Source organism: Oncorhynchus tshawytscha, linkage group LG30, assembly GCF_018296145.1.
Source record: "Oncorhynchus tshawytscha isolate Ot180627B linkage group LG30, Otsh_v2.0, whole genome shotgun sequence".
Classification (NCBI taxonomy): Eukaryota; Metazoa; Chordata; class Actinopteri; order Salmoniformes; family Salmonidae; genus Oncorhynchus; species Oncorhynchus tshawytscha.
Window position 1 is genome coordinate 25710708 of NC_056458.1, and position 25481 is coordinate 25736188.

General features: G+C 42.2%; 2 protein-coding genes across 2 annotated transcripts in view; one reads left to right on the forward strand and one right to left on the reverse strand.

The window, feature by feature from the left end:
- Positions 1–12207, reverse strand: part of ap2b1 (adaptor related protein complex 2 subunit beta 1) — an 85698-nt gene extending 73491 nt beyond the window's left edge. Inside the window, exons 1-8 of the mRNA XM_042308979.1 lie at positions 12069–12207; positions 11367–11421; positions 10953–11058; positions 10511–10646; positions 10141–10386; positions 9686–9876; positions 9165–9386; positions 564–684 (exon numbers count right to left, since the gene is read on the reverse strand). Coding sequence (XP_042164913.1) covers positions 564–684; positions 9165–9386; positions 9686–9876; positions 10141–10386; positions 10511–10646; positions 10953–11058; positions 11367–11403 — 1059 coding nt within the window. The 5' untranslated portion in view covers positions 11404–11421; positions 12069–12207. The remainder of the gene's footprint in view (positions 1–563; positions 685–9164; positions 9387–9685; positions 9877–10140; positions 10387–10510; positions 10647–10952; positions 11059–11366; positions 11422–12068) is intronic.
- A 57-nt stretch (positions 12208–12264) lies between these two features.
- Positions 12265–16980, forward strand: pex12 (peroxisomal biogenesis factor 12). The gene is made up of 3 exons (XM_024393904.2): positions 12265–12604; positions 13124–13662; positions 15188–16980. Exons 1-3 carry the CDS (start codon positions 12482–12484, stop codon positions 15576–15578), a joined length of 1053 nt encoding a protein of 350 aa, XP_024249672.1. The 5' UTR covers positions 12265–12481; the 3' UTR covers positions 15579–16980.
- The last annotated feature ends 8501 nt before the right edge of the window (positions 16981–25481 follow it).

Below are 25481 nucleotides of genomic sequence, written 5' to 3' on the forward strand. Positions count from 1 at the left end.
ATGCTGGTGCACTAGTGACATTCCGATCCGGGCTATGTGCTATATGCTGATTCTATTTGATTGATAAAATATTTAACTGTGCCTAAATAAATTACATTAACAGAAAATATTCAGAATTTCCATGACTGCCACAACATTTCAGATTTTATGACTTTCCAAAACTTTTCCAGGCCTGGAAAACACAATTTAAAAATCCCATGACGTTTTCATGCTTTCATGAAAATAACGAACGCTGGTAGGTGCCAGGCACACTGGTTTGAGTGTGTCAAGAACTGCAACGCTTTTGGGTTTTTCACGCTCAACAGTTTCCCCCGAGTATCAAGAATGGTCCACCATCCAAAGGACATCCAGCCAATTTGACACAACTGTGGGAAGCACTGGCGTCAACATTGGCCAGCATCCCTGTGGAACGCTTGACACCTTGTAGAGTCAATGCCCTGACAAACTGAGGCTGTTCTGAGGGCATAAGGGGGTGCAACTCAATGTTAGGAAGGTGTTCCTAATGTTTTGTACACTCAGTGTAGAGTTCTATTGACTGAGGTATAGGGTTCCATGAATGGTACCTGAGCTATGTTGGCCTGGGAGGCCAGGCGAATCATGATGTCCAGTTTCTCCAGTTTGACGTAGATGGGGTCGTTGTACTTGACAAAGAACACCTTGATCTCCTGCTTAAGGATCTCAGGCCTAAAGAGTAGAGATTACATGTATTATAGGAACAGAACATCTATCTATCCATCTGGTCCTGATCTGAACCCACAGAGCTGAGAGAGGGGAAGGGTACATAGAAAGAGAAATTCTGTCATCTTGTGGCTAGGAAGTGAGGATGGCACCAAACGAAAACATGGTGCCAAAACATTGTAACTAAACAGTCTAATCTAACATCAAACATTCCACATCACTGAGGGATCCATTTAGAAAGGGCTAAAAACAAGGGATAATTAACTAGATTCAGCTGCGGGATTATATTTTCTTGAGTGGATGGTCAGGAGGCCAGAACATAATTACAAATCCTTTGTAGACTACAAATTGACTGCAAGAAGCCCAAACAGATATAATATTTGACTGAAACATAATAATTTCAAACCTTGCTTACATTTGTATATGATCACATATAGTATATATATATATATATATATATATATATATCTTTGTTATGGGTGGGAATACTTTGGAACAAATTTCCAAAACTAAAATCACAGATCTGATTTACTGGTGTTTTTAGTCTTTTATGTCCAACAATTTAAAAAAAATACACAACAAAAATAGAAAAACGCAATATGCAACCATTTCTAAGATTTTACTGAGTTACAGTTCATCTAAGGAAATCAGTAGGCCCTAATCTATGGGCTTCACGAGACTGGGAATACAGATATGCTTCTGTTGTTCACAGATACCTTTAAAAAGAAGTTGGGGGCGTGGATCAGAAAACCTGTCATGCAGCGTGACACCTCTGAATACATAAGATTTGATCAGGCTGTTGATTGTGGCCTGTGTAATGTTGTCCCACTCCTCTTCAATGCCTGTGTGAAGTTGCTGGATATTGGTGGGAACCGATCCAGAGCATCCCAAACATGCTCAATGGGTGACATGTCTGGTGAATATTCAGGCCATGGAAGAACTGGGACATTTTCAGCTACCAGGAATTGTGTACAGATCCTTCTGTGTATTATCATGCTGAAACATGAGGTGATGGCAACGGATGAATGGGCCTCAAGATCTCGTCACGGTATCTCGGTGCATTCAAATTTCCATCGATAAAAGGCAATTGTGTTCCTTGTCCATAGCTTATGCCTGCCCATAGCATAACCCCACCGCCACCATGGGGCACTCTGTTCACAATGTTGACATCAGCAAACAAAATCTGCTTGACTCTGTTCCAGCCCTGATCCCTTAGAGGCTAGTCTAGGCTACAGAATGATTTTCAAATTGGTAGGGCTATGTTTCGCTCTTGTCCATAGAAATACTCAGATATCAGTTATATTAGCCTAAATATTAAAAATGTATATTATAGCCATATCAAGTGTAGACTATTGTTATTTAATCTTGATCATCTGGGTAAGCACATTTCCAACCTTCTTCCATTAGGCTACTTTTCGACAAAAAAGAAGTGACTGGATTTCACTTAGTATCTATAGCCTGCCTTACGCTGAATCAGAAAAAAACGATGGCTGGGAAAGAAATCATGTTTGTCATCTGCCTGTTTGGCAGTTCTTCGGTTTCAGGACGAATGATAAAGGTGAGCAGCAGACCTGACCGAAGTCACTTGCAGAATACGCAAAAAGATTATCAGGGCAAAGGATGGATAAATGACAAACCTCTGTCAACATTTACAAGTCCATCATCCTCCTGAGTTTGCTACTCTGGGGCAGAAAAGGTGAACATGCTGATGTTCCTTGCCAGAAACCTTTAGGTAGGCCTAAGACATGGTGAAAAAAAACAATTAGACTAAATGGTTCCTCATTTCCTCATTTTGCCCTCATTTAGGTTATTTTCATACTTTTTTTGTATGCCTATATTTAGGATTTGTACAGTTAGACAAAAGGCATATCCTAATTGGCATAGGCTAAAATATAATAGGCCTATGTTAATTTGTTTTTAAGTGTAATAAAGAATATTATAAATAATCATTTGTTTTGAATATTTAGAATTTTTACATTTCGATAGGCAAAAGGCATAGCCTAAGGATAATAGGCCTATTTAAGTCAAAGTTCATTCAGGTATTAGAAATAATGTTATAGGCTAAATAATCATTTGTTTTATTTGATTATTTTAGACTTTAATATAAATTCACAATTTGTAAGCTATTCAAACTAAATTGAGGCCCACACCGACTCATCATTCATTTATTTTTTGTTCCTGCTTATTGAAAGTGCTGCTGTGGGAGCTTATGCCCGATTGCCCGTAGCACAATTCAAGGACATTAATAAAGGCTGACAATATTAGTTTGTAACTTGTAAAAGCAACATTTAGCCTACTGTAACTTTTATTGAAGTAGGCTGTAGCCTATTATTGGCTATTTGGTTTGCAAGTAGCAAGTTTCCAACAGCACAATTTATTTTGCCTACACTTTGGTCAACTTCCTATTCGATTCGTTTATATTGCAATTGTTTGTTCTCTCTCTCATTATTACTATACTATGTTTTTATATAGGCTATTCGCAAACAACTTTCTGAGATGGAACTCCGTTACGCCTAAAGATTCATTTGATAGTTGATGAAATAGTATGCAATAAATAAGGCCAACAAGTCACATTCTATTTGAATGGGGATTGGGGAGAAAAAGTGAAATTATGATATTAAAACAATAAGCCAGACAACGGAGTGTCCATTGCAAAATGCCTATGATCACCCGACATTAGAGAGGGGGAAAAAAACATGTTAGGCCCTATCTCACATTTTGCGCTGCTTTGGTGCTCGCTGCTCTTTCTACAATCTACATCGTTCTCTTGCATTATGTTAACAGTCTAACTACAACATATGTATTGAAAATGTAGGCTCTGGAGCACCTTAAATTACATTTTAGGCAGAAACGCTAACTCAGCTCCATCCTTCATCATAACCAAACCCTTTGAGAATGCCAACCACTTTATAAACTTGTTTGTTTACAAGATGAGCAAATTTAGGGAATCTTATGGGTCAGAAATTGATGTTCATATGATAAGGAAGATATACAAAACATTGCAGAGAGCATATCCAACTGACAATCTCTTAGAAAAAAATGTTAACGATTAAAAAGAACTGATGTTGGCACAAGATGGAGGGAAAGTTGGAGCATAACTAATTTAATTACAGTTAACAAAAATGGACGCATACGCCCCCGCCCCTCTTCTTACCAGAAAGATGTTTGTTTCTGTCGGCGCAATGCGTGGAGAAACCAGCTGGCTACACCGACTCCGATAGCGTCTCTCCAGTGAGCCATGTTTCCGTGAAGCAAAGAACGTTACAGTCTGATGTCCCTCTGGAATGCTACCCTTGCTCGGATTTCATCAACCTTGTTGTCAAGAGACTGGACATTGGCGAGAAGTATACTGGGGAGTGGTGCACGATGTGCCCGTCTCCGGAGTCTGACCAGAAGACCGCTACGTTTCCCTCTTTTACGAAGTCGTTTTTTTGGGTCGCCGGCTGGGATCCATTCCATTGTCCTGGGTGAAAGGCAGAACACAGGATCCGCTTTGCAAAAGTCATATTCTTGGTCGTACTGATGGTGAGTTGACGCTGCTCTTATATTCAGTAGTTCTTCTCGACTGTATGTAATGAAACCTAAGATGACCTGGGGTACTAATGTAAGAAATAACACGGAAAAAACAAAAAACTGCATAGTTTCCTAGGAACGCGAAGCGAGGCGGCCATCTCTATCGGCGCCGGTGGTCATTCGGGGGCGTATGCCTTATGGCTAACGAGACGTGGTGTGGTCACAAAAGCATACAGGAACTCAAGTCCTTCTGTTCACCGGAATTAGAATTCCTCACAATCAAATGTCGACCGCATTATCTACCAAGGGAATTCTCTTCGATTATAATCACAGCCGTATATATTCCCCCCCAAGCAGACACATCGATGGCTCTGAACAAACTCTATTTGACTGCTTCCATCACATGGACTGGGATATGTTTCGTATTGCGTCAGACAACAACATTGACGAATACGCTGATTCGGTGTGCGAGTTCATTAGAACATGCGTTGAAGATGTCGTTCCCATATCAACGATTAAAACATTCCCAAACCAGAAACCGTGGATTGATAGCAGCATTCGCGTGAAACTGAAAGCGCGAACCACTGCTTTTAATCAGGGCAAGGTGACCGGAAACATGACCGAATACAAACAGTGTAGCTATTCCCTCCGCAAGGCAATCAAACAAGCTAAGCGTCAGTATAGAGACAAAGTAGAATCTCAATTCAACGGCTCAGACACAAGAGGTATGTGGCAGGGTCTACAGTCAATCACAGATTACAAAAAGAAAACCAGCCCCGTCACGGACCAGGATGTCTTGCTCCCAGGCAGACTAAATAACTTTTTTGCCCGCTTTGAGGACAATACAGTGCCACTGACACGGCCTGCAACCAAAACATGCGGCCTCTCCTTCACTGCAGCCGAGGTGAGTAAAACATTTAAACATGTTAACCCTCGCAAGGCTGCAGGCCCAGACGGCATCCCCAGCCGCGCCCTCAGAGCATGCGCATACCAGCTGGCCGGTGTGTTTACGGACATATTCAATCAATCCCTATCCCAGTCTGCTGTTCCCACATTCTTCGAGGGCCACCATTGTTCCTGTTCCCAAGAAAGCTAAGGTAACTGAGCTAAACGACTACCGCCCCGTAGCACTCACTTCCGTCATCATGAAGTGCTTTGAGAGACTAGTCAAGGACCATATCACCTCCACCCTACCTGACACCCTAGACCCACTCCAATTTGCTTACCGCCCAAATAGGTCCACGGACGATGCAATCTCAACCACACTGCACACTGCCCTAACCCATCTGGACAAGAGGAATACCTATGTGAGAATGCTGTTCATCGACTACAGCTCGGCATTTAACACCGTAGTACCCTCCAAGCTCGTCATCAAGCTCGAGACCCTGGGTCTCGACCCCGCCCTGTGCAACTGGGTACTGGACTTCCTGACGGGCCGCCCCCAGGTGGTGAGGGTAGGCAACAACATCTCCACCCCACTGATCCTCAACACTGGGGCCCCACAAGGGTGCGTTCTGAGCCCTCTACTGTACTCCCAGTTCACCCACGACTGCGTGGCCACGCACGCCTCCAACTCAATCATCAAGTTTGCGGACGACACAACAGTGGTAGGCTTGATTACCAACAACGACGAGACGGCCTACAGGGAGGAGGTGAGGGCCCTTGGAGTGTGGTGTCAGGAAAATAACCTCACACTCAACATCAACAAAACTAATGAGATGATTGTGGACTTCAGGAAACAGCAGAGTGAACACCCCCCTATCCACATCGATTTTAACAGTAGTGGAGAGGGTAGCAAGTTTTAAGTTCCTCGGCATACACATCACAGACAAACTGAATTGGTCCACCCACACAGACAGCGTCGTGAAGAAGGCGCAGCAGCGCCTCTTCAACCTCAGGAGGCTGAAGAAATTTGGCTTGTCACCAAAAGCACTCACAAACTTCTACAGATGCACAATCGAGAGCATCCTGGCGGGCTGTATCACCGCCTGGTACGGCAACTGCTCCGCCCACAACCGTAAGGCTCTCCAGAGGGTAGTGAGGTCTGCACAATGCATCACCGGGGGCAAACTACCTGCCTTCCAGGACACCTACACCACCCGATGTTACAGGAAGGCCATAAAGATCATCAAGGACAACAACCACCCGAGCCACTGCCTGTTCACCCCGCTATCATCCAGAAGGCGAGGTCAGTAAAGGTGCATCAAAGCTGGGACCGAGAGACTGAAAAACAGCTTCTATCTCAAGGCCATCAGACTGTTAAACAGCCACCACTAACATTGAGTGGCTGCTGCCAACACACTGACTCAACTCCAGCCACTTTAATAATGGGAATTGATGGGAAATGATGTAAAATATATCACTAGCCACTTTAAACAATGCTACCTAATATAATGTTTACATACCCTACATTATTCATCTCATATGTATACGTATATACTGTACTCTATATCATCTACTGCATCTTTATGTAATACATGTATCACTAGCCACTTTAACTATGCCACTTTGTTTACATACTCATCTCATATGTATATACTGTACTCGATACCATCTACTGTATCTTGCCTATGCCGCTCTATACCATCACTCATTCATATATCTTTATGTACATATTCTTTATCCCCTTACACTTGTGTGTATAAGACAGTAGTTTTGGAATTGTTAGTTAGATTACTTGTTGGTTATTACTGCATTGTCGGAACTAGAAGCACAAGCATTTCGCTACACTCGCATTAACATCTGCTAACCATGTGTATGTGACAAATACATTTTATTTGATTTTATTTGATTTATTATACAAGAGACATTTACTAATTCTACAGCACAAAGGCAGAGTCATGTCTTAAGTGTAAAACTAATAATGACTCAATAATCCATGCTTTCTGGAAATGCTAAAAAGTCCAGATGTTTTAGGGAGAGCTAGAAAGTCCAGATGTTGTAGGCAGAGCTAGAAAGTCCAGATGTTGTAAGTAGAGCTAGAAAGTCCAGATGTTGTAAGTAGAGCTAGAAAGTCCAGATGTTGTAGGCAGCGCTAGAAAGCCCAGATGTTGTAAGCAGAGCTAGAAAGTCCAGATGTTGTAAGCAGAGCTAGAAAGTGCAGATGTTGTAAGCAGAGCTAGAAAGTGCAGATGTTGTAGGCAGAGCTAGAAAGCGCAGATGTTGTAGGCAGCACTAGAAAGCCCAGATGTTGTAGGCAGCGCTAGAAAATCCAATGTTGTAGGCAGAGCTAGAAAGTCCAGATGTTGTAAGCAGAGCTAGAAAGTCCAGATGTTGTAAGCAGAGATAGAAAGTCCAGATGTTGTAAGCAGAGCTAGAAAGTGCAGATGTTGTAAGCAGAGCTAGAAAGTGCAGATGTTGTAGGCAGCGCTAGAAAGTCCAGATGTTGTAGGCAGCGCTAGAAAATCCAATGTTGTAGGCAGAGCAAGAAAGTCCAGATGTTGTAAGCAGAGCTAGAAAGTCCAGATGTGGTAAGCAGAGATAGAAAGTCCAGATGTTGTAGGCAGATCTAGAAAGTTGGCTGTCAGAAGTATTACTTTTAATCTGTGTCTGCATATTTAAAGTATAATGACCTTCCACTGACCTTGAATAAAGCATGTGTGTCTATGTATACTGATGACTCAGCAGAGTACAGGTCGGCTGAAACAGTAAAATAAATAACTGACACCCTTAACATAGCGCTCCAGTCAGTTTTAGAATGGGTAACTAGAAATAGGCTGGTGCTAAATATAAAAGAAAACTCAAAGCATAATATTTTGGGAAAATCACTTGCTCAACCCTAAACCTCATCTGAATCCATTATTGAATATGTGCCTATTGAGCAAGTTGAAGAGACTAAACTTCTGGGTGTCACCCTAGATAGCCTGCTATCATGGTCAAAACATATAGACCCAATGGTTACTAAAATGGGAAGAGGTCTGTCCATGATAAGGCATTGCTCTACTTTCTTGATATCTCAGTCAACCAGACAGGTCCTATAGGCCTTGGTTTCGTCTCACCTGGACTACTGTCCAGTTGTGTGGTCATGTGGGGCAAAGAAGGACATAGACAAATTGCAGTTGGTCCAAAACAGAGCAGCACGTATTGCACTTAAATGTACGCGGAGGGCTAATGTCAATGACATGCATGTCATTCTCTTCTGGCTCAAAGTTGAGGAGAGATTGTCTGCATCACTATTGGTCTTTGTGCGAGGTGTTGATGTGTTGAAGGTACCAAGCTGTCTGTTCAAGCAGTTGGCACATAGCTTGTACAACTCATCTGTATTACACAAGACATGCAACCAGAGGTCTCTTCACAGTCCTTAGGTCCAGAACAGAGGCTGGGAAACACACAGTATTAAATAGAGCCATGACTAAATGGAACTCTCTGCCACCCCAGGTAACTCAAGCTAGCAATAAAAACAGATTTTTTAAAAATAGATAAAAGAACATGGCAAGACAGGGATTGTGAAGAGACAGACATTTCTATGCATTTTGTATTGTATTTTCATTGCATTATGTATGTTATACGTGGTTGGGATAAGACTGTGACGTGGTTGTCTCGTCTGGCTATCTTAAGATGAATGCATTAGCTGTGGGTTGCTCTGGATGGGAGCACCTGCAGAATGGCTAAATTGTGATGTAAATGTAGTGCATGTATGTATATTATGTATTTGATTTGTTGTGTTGTTTCCTGTTTGGACCCCAGGAAGAGTAACCGTTGCCTCGGTAGCAGCTAATTGGGGATCCTAATAAATACTAAATATGGCAAATAGGGAATGGGCCATTGGGCATGTCGCCCTGCCATGTGCTCTCTGCACTGTTGTGTGCTGCCAGACTCCGGCGGTGCAGTGAAGTTCAAATATGCTACAACATCGTTTGGACATCACGATGTCGTCACCATAGACGATGGCTGTCAAACATTGTCGATAGACGATGCAATCGTAAAATCGCCCAGCCCTACAATAAAGTATTTATCAGCAAGTGGCCCCTGACCTTTTCTGGACGATGAGGTTGATATTCCTGAGGGCCACATACTGGACCTCTGGCTCCCCAGAGAGAAGGGTGACCAGCGGTGGGGACAGCTTCTTCAGCAGGGTGTTGTAGTAGTCCAACTCCTTGGGTAGCAGTTCCAAGAACTTCATCAGCACCTTGACAGCCGACAACACCACCGCCGAGTTGGCGTGGGAGAGACGGGGCGTGACCCGCTCGCAGATGCTGGGAGAGAAAGAGGAGGACAGACATGTTTATTACAAAGTCATTAAAAGTTGACAACATCAAAATAGGTGAATGTATGCACAAACGCAGCAGCTGGTAAAGTTTTAGTCCGCAGGAATTATTGTGGAGATTTATCACAACACCCAGCAACTAACATTCAAAAGTTCTCACATAAAAATAAATAAAACTTGGATGTGTATTGCAAATATGTTTCTCTGACAACTAAGTCAGCATTAAGTTTAGTTTCTATGAAAAAAATAGAAAATCCTAAAAGTCTTCAGAATGATAACTGAACGTACCTCTGGGCCTCTCGCTCGTCTTTGGGGTTGTAGTTGGACAGGCAGTCCAGGATGAAGATCTGGCCCCACTCTGTGCACTCGTTGAGGGCTGTCAGCAGCTTGTTGATGTTCTGTGGGTTGAGGTCCAGCAGGTTGCTGTTGGGGTGGGACTCACTAATCTCAGACAGAGCTGCCACCGCGTTGGCCACCACCTGGAGGTTCAGACACAGTGGCCAGTGATTAGGAAAACATGATGTACTCTGTCTTGTCTTGTCTAGCATGGTAGAGCAAAGCCTTTCATAGGGGAAAAGGTTTGAATCATGACTAACTCTGTTGAAACAGGTCTTGGAAAAACACCCTTACAGGCTGTTTTTAAATTACCCCAGGCCCCAGAAGGACGTGTATACGTTTTTAAAAAGTCTGAAAATATACATAGTCTTGGCTGTGCCTAGGGTCCTAGTGCCAGCCAAACCTACCATGGGGTTGGAGTCGGCAATGAGATCCCTGAGGGAGTCCAGGAAACCCTGGTCCTCCACCATCTGGGCGTTGATGTCGTGGAGCTTTGCCACGCACACTGCTGCTGTCTTTCTCACGTATGGGTCCTCGTCCTTCAGACACTTTCTCAGCGGCTCACACAGGTACTCTGTAATCTTGTCCACGCGGATGCAGCCCATGGTGCGCACAGCCAGGGCACGGATCAGGGGGTTAGGGTCCTCACAGTCCTGAGGGAGAGAGAGGTAAGATATCTATGGGTAGGGAAGTGCAGTATTGTAAGGGCTAGGCTGTGTAATTTGTTAAAAGCCAATGTAAGTGGAAAACCATGTATAAAAAAATAAAAGGCCTTGCCTTGACAAAGCTGTTGACAGCCATGATGGCCATGTCGGGCTGGCTCTTGGCGTAGTTCATCAGGTACAGGTAGACCAGCTTTTTCAGCTCCAGGTTGTCAGTCTGCATGCAGTTCACCACATCTGGGAAGAGGGAGCTAAAGAACAGAGGGATAGGACATCACCAATGTTTTCTCATCACTATAACTCACAATATTTTTGACAGGGAGGCAATTATAACTCTACATATCAAACATGTTTCATTAAAATATTTTGATCTCTCTTTAATAATAGAGATTATCAGAGATAACTTGCTAACTATAGCCAAGTAGGCAGTCTCTTTTACATTAAAGTAAAGGTAATTGCTGAACAATGTTTGGAGAGCAGAAGTCATTAGGCAATGTCAGTGGGATGTATAGGTCAACACACAGAACTGTCAAAGTATGTAATCAAGTGTACTGTACCTGACATCCTTGCCCACAGTCATAGCCGCAATGACCTTCTTCACTGCCTCCTTCCTCTTCTCTTTCTTCTCATTGTTCAGCTCTGCCTTCAGCTCAAAGATCTCCCCTGTAACAGGATACATGCAACATTAGTGACAGTCCAGTGTGAAAACAGAATGATGCTCTCATCCAGCAACACTGGTTGAGCTGTCAGTTCAGTTGTCAATTTTATCATGAATAGTTCAGCCTTTAGTGGTAATTTCATACATTCTGTGTTTGTGAGGAAAGGAGAGTAGGAGACAATCTATTTCCCTCAAGAGTTATGTTGCACTGTTTAATATTATCCACACCAACCTAATGATAGTTGTGCACTCTTGATCAAGGGGGTGATGTGTCATGGAAGAAGACAATACCAAGAATCGTTTTAAGACTCACCTTTTTTATTTGTTGTAAAATATTTTGAGTCAGTCATTGTAGATGTTCTTCAAATCTGTTACAGGGAAATATCAAGCATTAGAGGACACAGGACAGGACACATAACAGGCCTAAGTAATGTAGTGGTAAAAAATAAATTAAAAAAATACTCAAACGTTGTTTGTTTTTTACTCAAACCACCTGCGGACTGGACGCCTACGCGTGTTCGACGTGACACCCCTGGCCCAGAGGCTACGACGACACATTGCTAATAATTATAGTTATATATAATCTTGGCTTCTAAATATGTTTTATACAGTTGAATGAGACATTACAACCAGAGCACACATATTACAGCATTCAATGACAGACAACAGCTGGACGTCACGACAGCAGCAATCAGCATCACTTTCACCGGCTAACGTTAACTACCTATCTAGTTAGGAAGGCAGTTTACTGCCTTTTATAATACAGAGAAAAAACAGGTTGGTCAATAGACTAGCTATTATAAATTCAACAAGCTTAAACTAATAACAGAGCCAAGTTGACCCCATTATCTTAACACCAGTGGAGAAGGGGAAATATCTGTCATACTAAACTATATCATTAGCTGGCTATGGATGTGAGGCCTCGGTACTTTCAAATAGGTAGTTAGCATTAACGTAAAGCCCATTGAATTGAATTAACGTAAAAAATCTAAATTATAAATGGAAAGGTACAGACTTGTTTTTAGGTAATTTCAATAAGAAAATACGTCGCTAGGGTGAGTGACGTTATTCCACAATTTGAAAGATGTTTTTCCTCCTTGATTACAGCAAAGGGATAGCTAGCCGTGGAAAGACAGCACTCCCGAAAAAAACAAAATGAGTGAAAGGCGTCGGAGACAGAAAGGCGTAACACCGGAGTTCATTTCCACCGGAAATAGCCGGACTATCTTTACAGAGGGGAAATGAGTAGTTCAAAGAAACACGAAAACCAGCTTGATGTAGCTAGCTATTTATATTTGTTGAACTTGTGCAGTATTAAGTGGTACTACTAAGCAAGCTAACTAACTTCACTCGCAGTCTCTTTTAGCCAACTTGGCTAGCTATTTAGGTAATTGATCCTTTTGCCAAACGTGTTTGAAGTCACCAGCCATGGCAGAACGTGGTGCACATTTGACAGCTGCAGCTGCAGATGACAGACCGTCGATATTCGAGGTCTTGGCACAGGACTCCCTGATGGGTGCAGTCAGACCCGCCTTGCGACACGCAGTGAAGGTTCGACGACATTTTCTCACCCATGTCATTTTTGCTACATCTACAGACACCTGGTGTGTATTTATTACGCCGAGTCGGTTGCATAACTTTTCGTTTTGCAACAGAATCAGTTTACTCCAAACGGTAAACATTTCGCAACTAACGTGTTTCTATTGGACACGTTCAGGTAGGTCCTTCCCCGTTTCGTTCTTAAACGGTTAACTGTTTCCAAAGTAATACGTAATAAATACACTCCAGGGAGAAACTATATAAACCATGTTTATCCAACAACGGTTGATTATTTGAAACGGCTGGAACAAAATCCTGCACACATGCTCATATATTTGTGCAGGAGAACGTTGGCCCATCAAGGTATCCGTCTAGACTACATAAATAGCATTATGATGTTGGATCACTTGATGTGTTAAATAGTTTGTATTCAACCTTGTATGGCCTTCTTAAAATGTGGTGTCCATATACTGACTTTGCTGTGTGATTCAAGTTTGATATCTAAGTTCCTTCTCTCAACTATTACCTCAGGTTCTGGCTGAGTCTAACCCCTCTCGCTACGGATTCCTCTGGCGGAGATTTGACGAGATTTACGGTGTTCTCGATGTATTGCTTCAGCACCATTTTCTGTCACGGACTAGCGCCTCATTCTCTGAGAACTTTTACAGCCTAAAGCGCGTGGCTGCTTCTGGTCGCGAGCGGCCAGCTCACCTGGGTCTGCGTGGGAAACACCACTGGTGCTCGCTGATCCTGCTTGCCCTCGTTCCTTACTTGAGGGCCAAGCTGGAACAGGTACTAGCCAAGCAGAGGGATGAGGACGATTTTTCCATCCGCCTGCCACAGACGCCCTTGCAAAGGATGTACAGGGCCTTCCTGGCAGCCTACCCCTATGTCAGCATGGGCTGGGACAGCTGGGTGTTCTGCCAGCAGCTGTTGTATGTGTTTGGCCGAGCCAAGACCCACTCACCATTTCTGTGGCTGGCAGGTGTCAGGCTGGCTCACCTCACAGGACATGACATCACAAATATGGACCTCAAACCAGCCTCGCCTTCCAGGGCCATCGGCTTAAGGTAAGAATGAAATTGGGATATCCTGTCTCAAGGGACCCTGAGTTCAAAGAGTTTAACTTCTTATGGCTAACGGGATCGATATGACAACAGCCAGTGAAAGTGCAGGGTGCCAAATTCAAAACAGAAATCTCAGAAATCATAATTAAAATTCCTCAAACTTAGAAGGATTTTACACCATTTTAAAGAAACTTGTTAATCTCACCACAGTGTCCGATTTTCAAAAAGGCTTTACAACGAAAGCACACCAAACGATTATGTTATGTCTGCACCTAGTCACAGAAAAACAGCCATTTTTCCAGCCAAAGAGTAGTCACAAAAAGCAGAAATGGAGAAAATTAATCACTTACCTTTGATGATCTTCATCAGATGACACTCATAGGACTTCATGTTACACAATACATGTATGTTTTGTTCGATAAAGTTCATATTTATATCCAAAAATCTCAGTTTACATTGGCGCGTTATGTTCAGTAATGTTTTGCTTCCAAAACATCCAGTGATTTTGCAGAGGGCCACATAAATTTACAGAAATACTCATCATAAATGTTGATAAATACAAGTGTTATGCATGGAACTTTAGATAAACTTCTCCTTAATGCAACCGCTGTGTCAGATATCAAAAAAGCACACCATGCAATAATCTGAGTATAGCGCTCAGACAACAAAACAAGCCATACAGCTATCCGCCATGTTGTGGAGTCAACAGAAGTCAGAAATAGCATTATAAATATTCACTTGCCTTTGATCTTCATCAGAATGCACTCCCAGGAATCCCAGTTCCACAATAAATGTTGGATTTGTTCGATAAAGTCCATTTATGTCCAAATACCTCCTTTTTGTTTGCACGTTTAGTACACAATCCAAACTCACGAGGCGCAGGAAAGTCCAGGCGAAAGTTCAGACTAAAAGTTATATTACAGTTCGTAGAAACATGTCAAACGAAGTATAGAATCAATCTTTAGGATGTTTTTACCATAAATCTTCAATAATGATTCAACCGGAGAATTCCTTTGTAGAAATGCGATGGAACACAGCTAACTCTCACGTGAGTGCGCGTGATAGCTCATGGCACTCTGGCAGACACCTGACTCAATCAGCTCTCATTCCCCCCCCTCCTTCGTAGTAGAAGCCTCAAACAAGGTTCTAAAGACTGTTGACATCTAGTGGAAGCCTTAGGGAGTGCAATATGCACTGTATATTCAATAGGCAATGACTTGAACTACAAACCTCACATTTCCCACTTCCTGGTTGGATTTTTTTCTCAGGTTTTTGCCTGCCATATGAGTTCTGTTATACTCGCATACACCATTCAAACAGTTTTAGAAACTTCAGAGTGTTTTCTATCCAAATCTAATACTAATAATATGCATGTATTAGCAACTGGGCCTGAGTCGCAGGCAGTTTACTCTGGGTACCTTATTCATCCAAGCTACTCAATACTGCCCCCAGCCATAAGAAATGTAATCACTTTTAAAAGCATTTAGCCTATAAGCATACTTCCCTCTAAGTTGTTATTTCTTCCCAGTGTTGGTGAGAGGCTGCGGAGGCTGACGTCGACAGTGGTGGGGGGTGTGGCTCTGTCCCTCTCCACTAGTCTTTCCTTGGGAGTGTTTTTCCTGCAGTTCCTCGAGTGGTGGTACTCCTCAGAGAACCAGAACACCATCAAGACCCTGACCTCCCTCCCCACACCACCCCCTCCCATCCACCTCCAGAACCAAGAACCACTGACCAGACACAGCAAAGCATGTCCACTCTGCTGCAAGATCCGCACCAATGATACCGTCCTCTCCACCTCTGGGTTTGTCTTCTGTTACCGCTGTATTTATGTCTACATCAAAGCCAACCAGAGGTGTCCGATGACTGGGTACCCCACTGAACTTCAGCATCTCATCAAGATTTACTCACCAGAGAGCTAGAGAGAATCTTATTTCCATTCCAATGAAGGACTTTGACAGTCATGTCACAATGACAATTTATACTGTAATTGATTTGTTAGTTGACTATATCCCTTTTGACCACTTGTAAATAATTTAAAGCACTAACATATCCCTAGCCATCATAATAGTTTAAATGCCCAGTGCAGATATTTTTCTCAATATCAACTCCCTTTTTTCTATATTTACAACTTAGGTCAGCTATGCTGGCCTATGGAGTCCCTTGGGAAACCCAACTACTGAAACATCCAATGATGGGAATTATCAATAAATTATGTGGGCTCCCGAAAGGACTGATCTCTCTAATATATAAACAACTTTTTTGGAAAGCTCATTCTGAGCTAGCCATTAAAGTATAGTCCACAGATCGAATGGAATCTGAACTATGCTTTAACTGGCACAGAATATGGAAAAATATTACATTGGCATCCTGTAATCTTAACCATCAATTTATACATTTTAATTTTGTTCACACACTATTTAACACCAACTGTTCATGTGTCCCCTAAATCAGGTAGATGCATTTCTTCATATGATGTGGGAGTTAATTGCTTTTGGGGGAAAGTTACAATTCATTTTTAAGTGCATGAATTTAAATATTCAATGCTTTCCATCTATGTTAATGATTATAGCCCCTTGAATCTCTCAATCAGAGAAGATTACTGCGGGCAGGCAGAACCAAAAATAAGCACAATGTGTAAAGTGTTGGTCCCATGGTTCATGAGCTGAAACAAATGATCCCAGAAATGTTTCATATGCACAAAAAGCTTATTTCTCTCAAATTTGATGCATACATTTGTTTACATCCCTGTTAGTGAGCGTTTCTCCTTTGCCAAGATAATCCATCTACCTGATCGGTGTGGTATATCAAGTTGATAAAACAGCATAACATTCACACAGGTGTATCTTGTGTAGGGGACATTAAAAGGCCACTCTAAAATGTACAGTTTTGCAACACAAAACAATGCCACAGATGTCTGAAGTTTTGAGGGAATGTGCAATTGGCGTGCTGACTGCAAAAATGTCCACCAGAGCTGTTGCCAGAGAATTGAATGTTTATTTTTCTACCATAAACTGCCTCCAACATCATTTTGGAGAGTTTGGCAGTGCATCCAATAGGCTTGGGCTATACAGGGGTATTTGGAAATAGCCACGGGATGGTTTTTCACTATTGCCAATAACGTTGACACTATTTTAAGTTGTTCAATAAATGTTAATATTTGTAACTACTCTAAGTAAATACTTGCAGTCAACTTGTAAAATAATGTGACAGGTGAAATTAACACGATCTGCTTTATTTCCTAATTGTTTTTTGCTTCGAGTGATCACGGACATGCAACTATAGTTTTCCAACACAGAAAATAAATTCATTTTCATTAGATGACAACAGAAGTACAAAGCAATTTGTCTGGCAGCCACAAGTAAATTAGCTTACAATGAAAAAGCAAGGTCTTTTTTGAAAAGATGATGCATGGCCGCCATATTTCCAATGTTTAATCATAGAAAGAATGTAGCCAGCTACATTTCCTAATGTTTTGCTTCAAGTTAATCTTGCATTTTACCTGAGAAAAGTAGGCTAGCAACACCGAGAAAAGTAGCTACATATTGTCAGAGTACCGACGCATCCCAAATCATCTCAATTTGGTTGAGGTCCATCACTGCAGCACTCTATCACTCTCCTTCTTGGTCAAATAGCCCTTACACAGCCTTGAGGTGTGTTTTGGGTCAATGTCCTGTTGAAAAACAAATGATAGTCCCACTAATCCCAAACCAGATGGGATGGCGTATAGCTGCAGAATGCTGTTTAAGTGTGCCTTGAATTCTAAATGAGTCACAGTGTCACCAGCAAAGCACTATCACACCTACTCCTCCATGCTTCACGGTGGGAAATACACATGCAGTGATCATCCTTTCACCCACACCGCCTCTCACAATGACACGGCGGTTGGAACCAAACATCTCTAATTTGGACTCTAGACCAATGGACAAATTTCCACCAGTCTAATGTCCATTGCTCGTGTTTCTTGGCCCAAGCAAGTCTCTTCTTATTGGTGTCCTTTAGTAGTGGTTTCTTTGCAGCAATTTGACCATGAAGGCCTGATTCACGGTCTCCACTGAACAGTTGATGTTGAAATGTCACTTTTACTTTAACTCTGTGAAGCATTTATTTGGCCTGCAATTTCTGAGGCTGGTAACTAATGAACTTATCCTCTACAGCAGAGGTAACTCTGGGTCTTCCATTCCTGTAGCGGTCCTCATGAGAGCCAGTTTCATCATAGCGCTTGATGTTTTTTGCGACTGCACTAAAAGAAACTTTGAAGTTCTCGAAATGTTCCAGATTTGACTGACCTTCATGTTCTAAAGTAATGATGGACTCATTTCTCTTTGCTTATTTGAGCAGTTCTTTCCATAATATGGACTTGGTCTTTTACCAAGTAGAACTATCTTCTGTATACCCCCCTACCTTGTCACAGCATAACTGATTGGCTGAAACACATTAAGGAAAGAAATCCCACAAATTAACAAGGCACACCTGTTAATTGAAATGCATTCCAGGTGACTACCTCATGAAGCTGGTTGAGAGAATGCCAAGAGTGTGCAAAGCTGTCAAGGCAAAGGGTGGCTATTTGTAGAATATAAAATATATTACATTTCTTTAACAGTTTTTGGGTTACTACATGATTCCATGTATTATTTCATAGTTTTGATGTCTTCACTATTATTCTACAATATAGAAAATGGTAAAAATGAAGAAAGACGCTTGAATGAGTAGGTGTTCTAAAACTTTTCACCAGTAGTGTATATCACAGGTGTGTACCATCTGGCCCTCTTGAGACATGCAAGTGTAACCCTTAGTAAATGAGCAGCCCATGTATCAAATGGGCATGGCCTGTCTTAACTTGAAGGATCTGGGAATTGGCTCATCTGTATAACTTGTAAACTAGTGCTGTGTTTACACAGGCAGCAAATTCTGATATATTGCCAATTATTTAGAAAATCTTATACCTCTGATCTTTTCCCCAATCTGTAAACAGCAACAAAAAAAAGCACATGGCATCTGATTTAACTACCAATTTATCCCGCCTTGACTGAGATTTGGGCTCCTTATGTGGATCTGAATCCTGATACAAACCTCATCCTCCGTGCGCTACTTCAAGGACTACAGCAGTATGAATGCGCAAATCTGACATGGGTCACAGGTAAAACAGTGTGGACAGAAAATAAAATTAGATTTCAGTTATTATGGTGGCTGTGTAAACATAGCCTAGGTCTTCACAATATACACTGCTCCAAAAAATAAAGGGAACACTTAAACAACACAATGTAACTCCAAGTCAATCACACTTCTGTGAAATCAAACTGTCCACTTAAGAAGCAACACTGATTGACAAATTTCACATGCTGTTGTGCAAATGGAATAGACAACAGGTGGAAATTATAGGCATTTAGCAAGACAACCCCAATAAAGGAGTGGTTCTGCAGGTGGACCACAGACCACTTCTCAGTTCCTATGCTTCCTGGCTGATGTTTTGGTCACTTTTGAATGCTGGAGGTGCTTTCACTCATGAGACGGAGTCTACAACCCACACAAGTGGCTCAGGTAGTGCAGCTCATCCAGGATGGCACATCGATGCGAGATGTGGCAAGAAGGTTTGCTGTGTCTGTCAGCGTAGTGTCCAGAGCATGGAGGCGCTACCATAAAAAGACAAAGGCCACAGTACATCAGGAGACGTGGAGGAGGCCGTAGGAGGGCAACAACCCAGCAGCAGGACCGCTACCTCCGCCTTTGTGCAAGGAGGAGCACTGCCAGAGCCCTGCAAAATTACCTCCAGCAGGCCACAAATGTGCATGTGTCTGCTCAAACGGTCAGAAACAGACTCCATGAGGGTGATATGAGGGTTCGACGTCCACAGGTGGGGATTGTGCTTACAGCCCAACACCGTGCAGGACGTTTGGGATTTGCCAGAGAACACCAAGATTGGCAAATTCGCCACTGGCGCCCTGTGCTCTTCACAGATGAAAGCAGGTTCACACTGAGCACATGTGACAGACGTGACAGTCTGGAGACACCATGGAGAACATTCTGCGGCCTGCAACATCCTCCACCATGACCGGTTTGGCGGTGGGTCAGTCACAGTGTGGGGTGGCATTTCTTTGGGGAGCCGCACAGCCCTCCATGTGCTCGCCAGAGGTAGCCTGACTGCCATTGGGTACCAAGATGAGATCCTCAGACCCCTTGTGAGACCATATGCTGGTGTGGTTGGCCCTGGGTTCCTCCTACTGCAAGACAATGCTAGACCTCATGTGGCTGGAGTGTGTCAGCAGTTCCTGCAAGAGGAAGGCATTGATGCTATGGACTGGCCCACCCGTTCCCCAGACCTGAATCCAATTGAGCACATCTGGGACATCATGTCTCACTCCATCCACCAACGCCACGTTGCACCACAGACTGTCCAGGAGTTGGCGGATCCTTTAGTCCAGGTCTGGGAGGAGATCCCTCAGGAGACCATCCGCCACCTCATCAGGAGCATGCCCAGGCGTTGTAGGGAGGTCATACAGGCACGTGGAGGCCACACACACTACTGAGCCTCATTTGGACTTGTTTTAAGGACATTACATCAAAGTTGGATCAGCCTGTAGTGTGGTTTTCCACTTTGATTTTGAGTGTGACTCCAAATCCAGACCTCCATGGGTTGATACATTTGATTTCCATTGATAATTTTTGTGTGATTTTGTTGTCAGCACATTCAACTATGTAGAGAAAAAAGTATTTAATAAGAATATTTCATTCATTCTGATCTAGGATGTGTTATTTTAGTGTTCCCTTTATTTTTTTGAGCAGTGTATAATCAGCTCATAATACAGACAAGTAAGCAGATATTAGGGCATGGAAACAACAAACTAAGATGTCTTTGTTTCACATGTTAATTGATAAGATTGAAGAATTGCAGACACCTGACACACAAGGCTAATTGTATAGTATCGACCCAGAGACATTCAAAACAAACTTCAGGGCTACAAGTGCACTTTTGTCTTTTCCCACCACAGTGAAAAAAGGAGATTCTTAGTCAGAAAACATTCCAAAAAAAATATCTTAATTTCTAACTATTCTTTCCTTCAAGCAGAGACATAAATCGTATTTATTTAAGAGAATGGAACGGTTGACTATTTTACATTCCTCATACATTGCTCATCACTCAAACCAACCAATAAACCTTGAAGACTTCAAATATTCAATAAGCGTTTTGAGCAATACCTGGCTCATTGCATATACAATATATTTAGCAACACTCATTTTAATCCTAGTCGACACTGTTCCATGAAAAGTAATGGTGAAAATAACAGCACCCTCTCTGCTGCAAGAATCCTATAGTAAATATGTTCATACACAAGTATAAAAATGTCACTGTTTGGAATAGAACAGAAGCAAGCACTGCTATTCTTGGCACGTAATCCCATATGTTTTGAGCTTGCCAATATCATAGTAAAGAAAATATAATGGATATAAAAGTGGATAGGCATTTCATGTAGCAATTCTATTTGTAAATGTTTATGCTCTCTCGTTATATAAGCCAACGTGAGTTCACTAAACTATACTTTGCTGAGCATATGAATTGTAACTACAATATTAATTTGCTGCGTGGGCAGGTAGTATTTTATTTTAACATTAATCTCTCTGTGGGTCTAACCCCAAGAAGTTCTGGAAAACAGTTAAAGACCTGGAGAATAAACCCTCCTCCTCACAGCTACCCATGTCCCTTAATGTTGATGTTACTGTAAAGAAGCACATGGCTGAGCTCTTTAATCACCACTTCATTAAGCCAGGATTCCTATTTGTCTCACCATGCCTCTTTGCCCGGCCGACATTTCCTCATCTCCCACCCCTTCTAATGTGACTATCCCCAATGTTTCTCCCTCTTTTTCCCCTGCCCCGCTAAAAAGTTTCTCCTTGCAGGCAGTCACTGAGTCTGAGGTGCTAAAGGACCTTCTGAAACTTGACCCCAAAAAAACATCTGTGTCAGATGGTTTAAACCCTTTCTTCTTCAAGGTTGCTGCCCCTATCATCGCCAAGCCTCTCTCCTTTCTGGGAAGGTAGCCACGGTTTGTACTTTATTTAAAAGGGGGAGATCTTGGCCTATTTCTATTTTTGCCCCGTTTATCAAAAGTGTTGGAAAAACTTGTCAATCAACTGACTAGCTTTCTTGATGTCTATAGTATTCTCTCTGGTATGCAATCTGGTTTCCGCTCAGGTTATGGATGTGTCACTGCAACCTTAAAAAGGTCCTCAATGTCGTCACCATTGCCCTTGATTCTAAGCCATGTTCTGCTGCTATTTTTATTGACTTGGCCAAAGCTTTTGGTATGCTCCACAACAAAGCTTTCTTAGTGTCCAACAAGCTTTCTCTACCCTTAACCTTGTTCTGAACACCTCCAAAACATAGGTCATGTGGTTTGATAAGAAGAATGCCCCTCTCCCCACAGATGTGATTACTACCTCTGAGGGTTTAGAGCTTGAGGTAGTCACCTCATATAAGTACTTGGGAGTATGGCTAGACGGTACACTGTCCTCTCAGCACATATCGAAGCTGCAAGCTAAAGTTAAATCTAGACTTGGTTTCCTGTATCATAATCACTCCTTTCACCCCAGCTGCCAAACTAACCCTGATTCAGATAACCATCCAAGCCACGCTAGATTACGGAGACATCATCTATAGATCGGCAGGTAAGGGTGCTCTCGAGTGGCTAGATGTTCTTTACAATTCGGCCATCAGATTTGCCACCAATGCTCCTTATAGGACACATCACTGCACTCTATACTCCTCTGTAAACTGGTCATCTCTGTATACCTGTCACAAGACCCACTGGTTGATCCTTATTTATGAAACTCTCTTAGGCCTCACTCCCCCCTATCTGAGATCTACTGCAGCCCTCATCCTCCACATACAACACCTGTTCTGCCAGTCACATTCTGTTAAAGGTCCCCAAAGCAAACACATCCCTGGGTCCCTCTTTTTAGTTCGCTGCAGCTATTGAATGGAACAAGCGGCAACAAACACTCAAACTGGACAGTTTTATCTCAATCTCTTCATTCAAAGACTCAATCATGGACACTCTTACTGACAGTTGTGGCTGCTTTGCGTGGTGTATTGTTGTCTCTACATTCTTGCCCTTTGTGCCGTTGTCTGTGCCCAATAATGTCTTTACCATGTTGTTGTCGTCATGTTCTGTTGTCATCTGTTGCTGCTTTGCTATGCTGTTGTCTTAGTCTCTCTTTATGCTACCCTAGTGGTTAGAGTGTTGGACTAGTTCAAGTTCAAATCCCCGAGCTGACAAGGTACAAATCTGTCATTCTGCCCCTGAACAGGCAGTTAACCCACTGTTCCTAGGCCGTCATTGACAATAAGAATTTGTTCTTAACTGACTTGCCTAGTTAAAGGTAAAAAATTAAATTAAAATAAAAAATGTAGTGTTGTCTCGTCATGATGCGTTTTGTCCTATATACAGTGGGGCAAAAAAGTATTTAGTCAGCCACCAATTGTGCAAATTCTCCCACTCAAAAGATGAGGCCTGTAATTTTCATCATAGGTACACTTCAACTATGACAGACAAAATGAGAAGAAAAAAAATACAGAAAATCATATTGTAGGATTTTTTATGAATTTATTTGCAAATTATGGTGGAAAATAAGTATTTGGTCAATAACAAAAGTTTATCTCAATACTTTGTTATATACCCTTTGTTGGCAATGACAGAGGTCAAACATTTTCTGTAAGTCTCCACAAGGTTTTCACACACTGTTGCTGGTATTTTGGCCCATTCCTCCATGCAGATCTCCTCTAGAGTAGTGATGTTTTGGAGCTGTTGCTGGGCAACACAGACTTCAAACTCCCTCAAGATTTTCTTTGGGGTTGAGATCTGGAGACTGGCTAGGCCACTCCAGGACCTTGAAATGCTTCTTACGAAGCCACTCCTTCGTTGCCCGGGCGGTGTGTTTGGGATCATTGTCATGCTGAAAGACCCAGCCACGTTTCATCTTCAATGCCCTTGCTGATGGAAGGAGGTTTTCACTCAAAATCTCACGATACATGGCCCCATTCATTCTTTCCTTTACACGGATCAGTCGTCCTGGTCCCTTTGCAGAAAAACAGCCCCAAAGCATGATGTTTCCACCCCCATGCTTCACAGTAGGTATGGTGTTCTTTGGATGCAACTCAGCATTCTTTGTCCTCCAAACACAACAAGTTGAGTTTTTACCAAAAAGTTCTATTTTGGTTTCATCTGACCATATGACATTCTCCCAATCTTCTTCTGGATCATCCAAATGCTCTCTAGCAAACTTCAGACGGGCCTGGACATGTACTGGCTTAAGCAGGGGGACACGTCTGGCACTGCAGGATTTGAGTCCCTGGCGGCGTAGTGTGTTACTGATGGTAGGCTTTGTTACTTTGGTCCCAGCTCTCTGCAGGTCATTCACTAGGTCCCCCCATGTGGTTCTTGTGATAATTTTGACCCCACGGGGTGAGATCTTGCGTGGAGCCCCAGATCGAGGGAGATTATCAGTGGTCTTGTATGTCTTCCATTTCCTAATAATTGCTTGCTCCCACAGTTGATTTCTTCAAACCAAGCTCCTTACCTATTGCAGATTCAGTCTTCCCAGCCTGGTGCAGGTCTACAATTTTGTTTCTGGTGTCCTTTGACAGCTCTTTGGTCTTGGCCATAGTGGAGTTTGGAGTGTGACTGTTTGAGGTTGTGGACAGGTGTCTTTTATACTGATAACAAGTTCAAACAGGTGCCATTAATACAGGTAACGAGTGGAGGACAGAGGAGCCTCTTAAAGAAGACGTTACAGGTCTGTGAGAGCCAGAAATCTTGCTTGTTTGTAGGTGACCAAATACTTATTTTCCACCATAATTTGCAAATTCATTCATTAAAAATCCTACAATGTGATTTTCTGGAGAGAAAAAAAAATCACATTTTGTCTGTCATAGTTGTTACAGGCCTCATCTTTTTAAGTGGGAGAACTTGCACAATTGGTGGCTGACTAAATACTTGTTTTGCCCCACTGTGTGTGTGTGTATATATATATTTTTAATCCAATCCCCCGCAGGAGGCCTTTTGGTAGGCCATTATTGTAAATAAGAATTTGTTCTTAACTGACTTGCCTAGTTAAATAAAAAAAATATTTTAAAAAATTTAACTTAACTCATTAGATTACAAGTCTTAACGCTGAGGCACTATCTTTGACACCATAGAGTAGCCTAAGAACTGACGTACAGTTTATAGGCCTGGGTGGGCTTTCTTTAAAATACGAATTGTAATGCAGATTAAATTAACATTCTCCCCAAAGCATGTCTGCACACACAGCATGTGCTCCCATTACTGTCACCTCCGTATGTATTTGGACAGTGAAGCTAACATTTGGCTCTATACTCCAGCATTTTGGATTTGAGATCAAATGTTTAATGTGAGGCGACAGCACAGAATGACCCTTAAATAAAAGGTGAATCTTCATACATGTTTTACTGTTTAGAAATAAATTAAAGCACTTGAAGTATCTAGTATCCGCATTTTAAGAAGTCCTAAGTATATTGGACAAATTCCCTTAGTGTATTAAAGTAGTCAAAAGTTTAGTATTTGGTCCTATAATCCTAGCACACAATGGCTACATCAAGTTTGTGATTCGTTTTGTGTGGGTTGTTTTGCCCAATAGAAAGAAATTCAAGTCATCATTCAGTTCCTAAGTGAATAGATACAGTAAGATGTTTTTGAACAAATCTATATTAATCCTGATAATGCCCTGATTAAGAATCGTGAATAATGACAAGTGAAATACCGTTCAGAGGCTACAACAAAACATGCTAACATGTATGGTCATCGTTATGA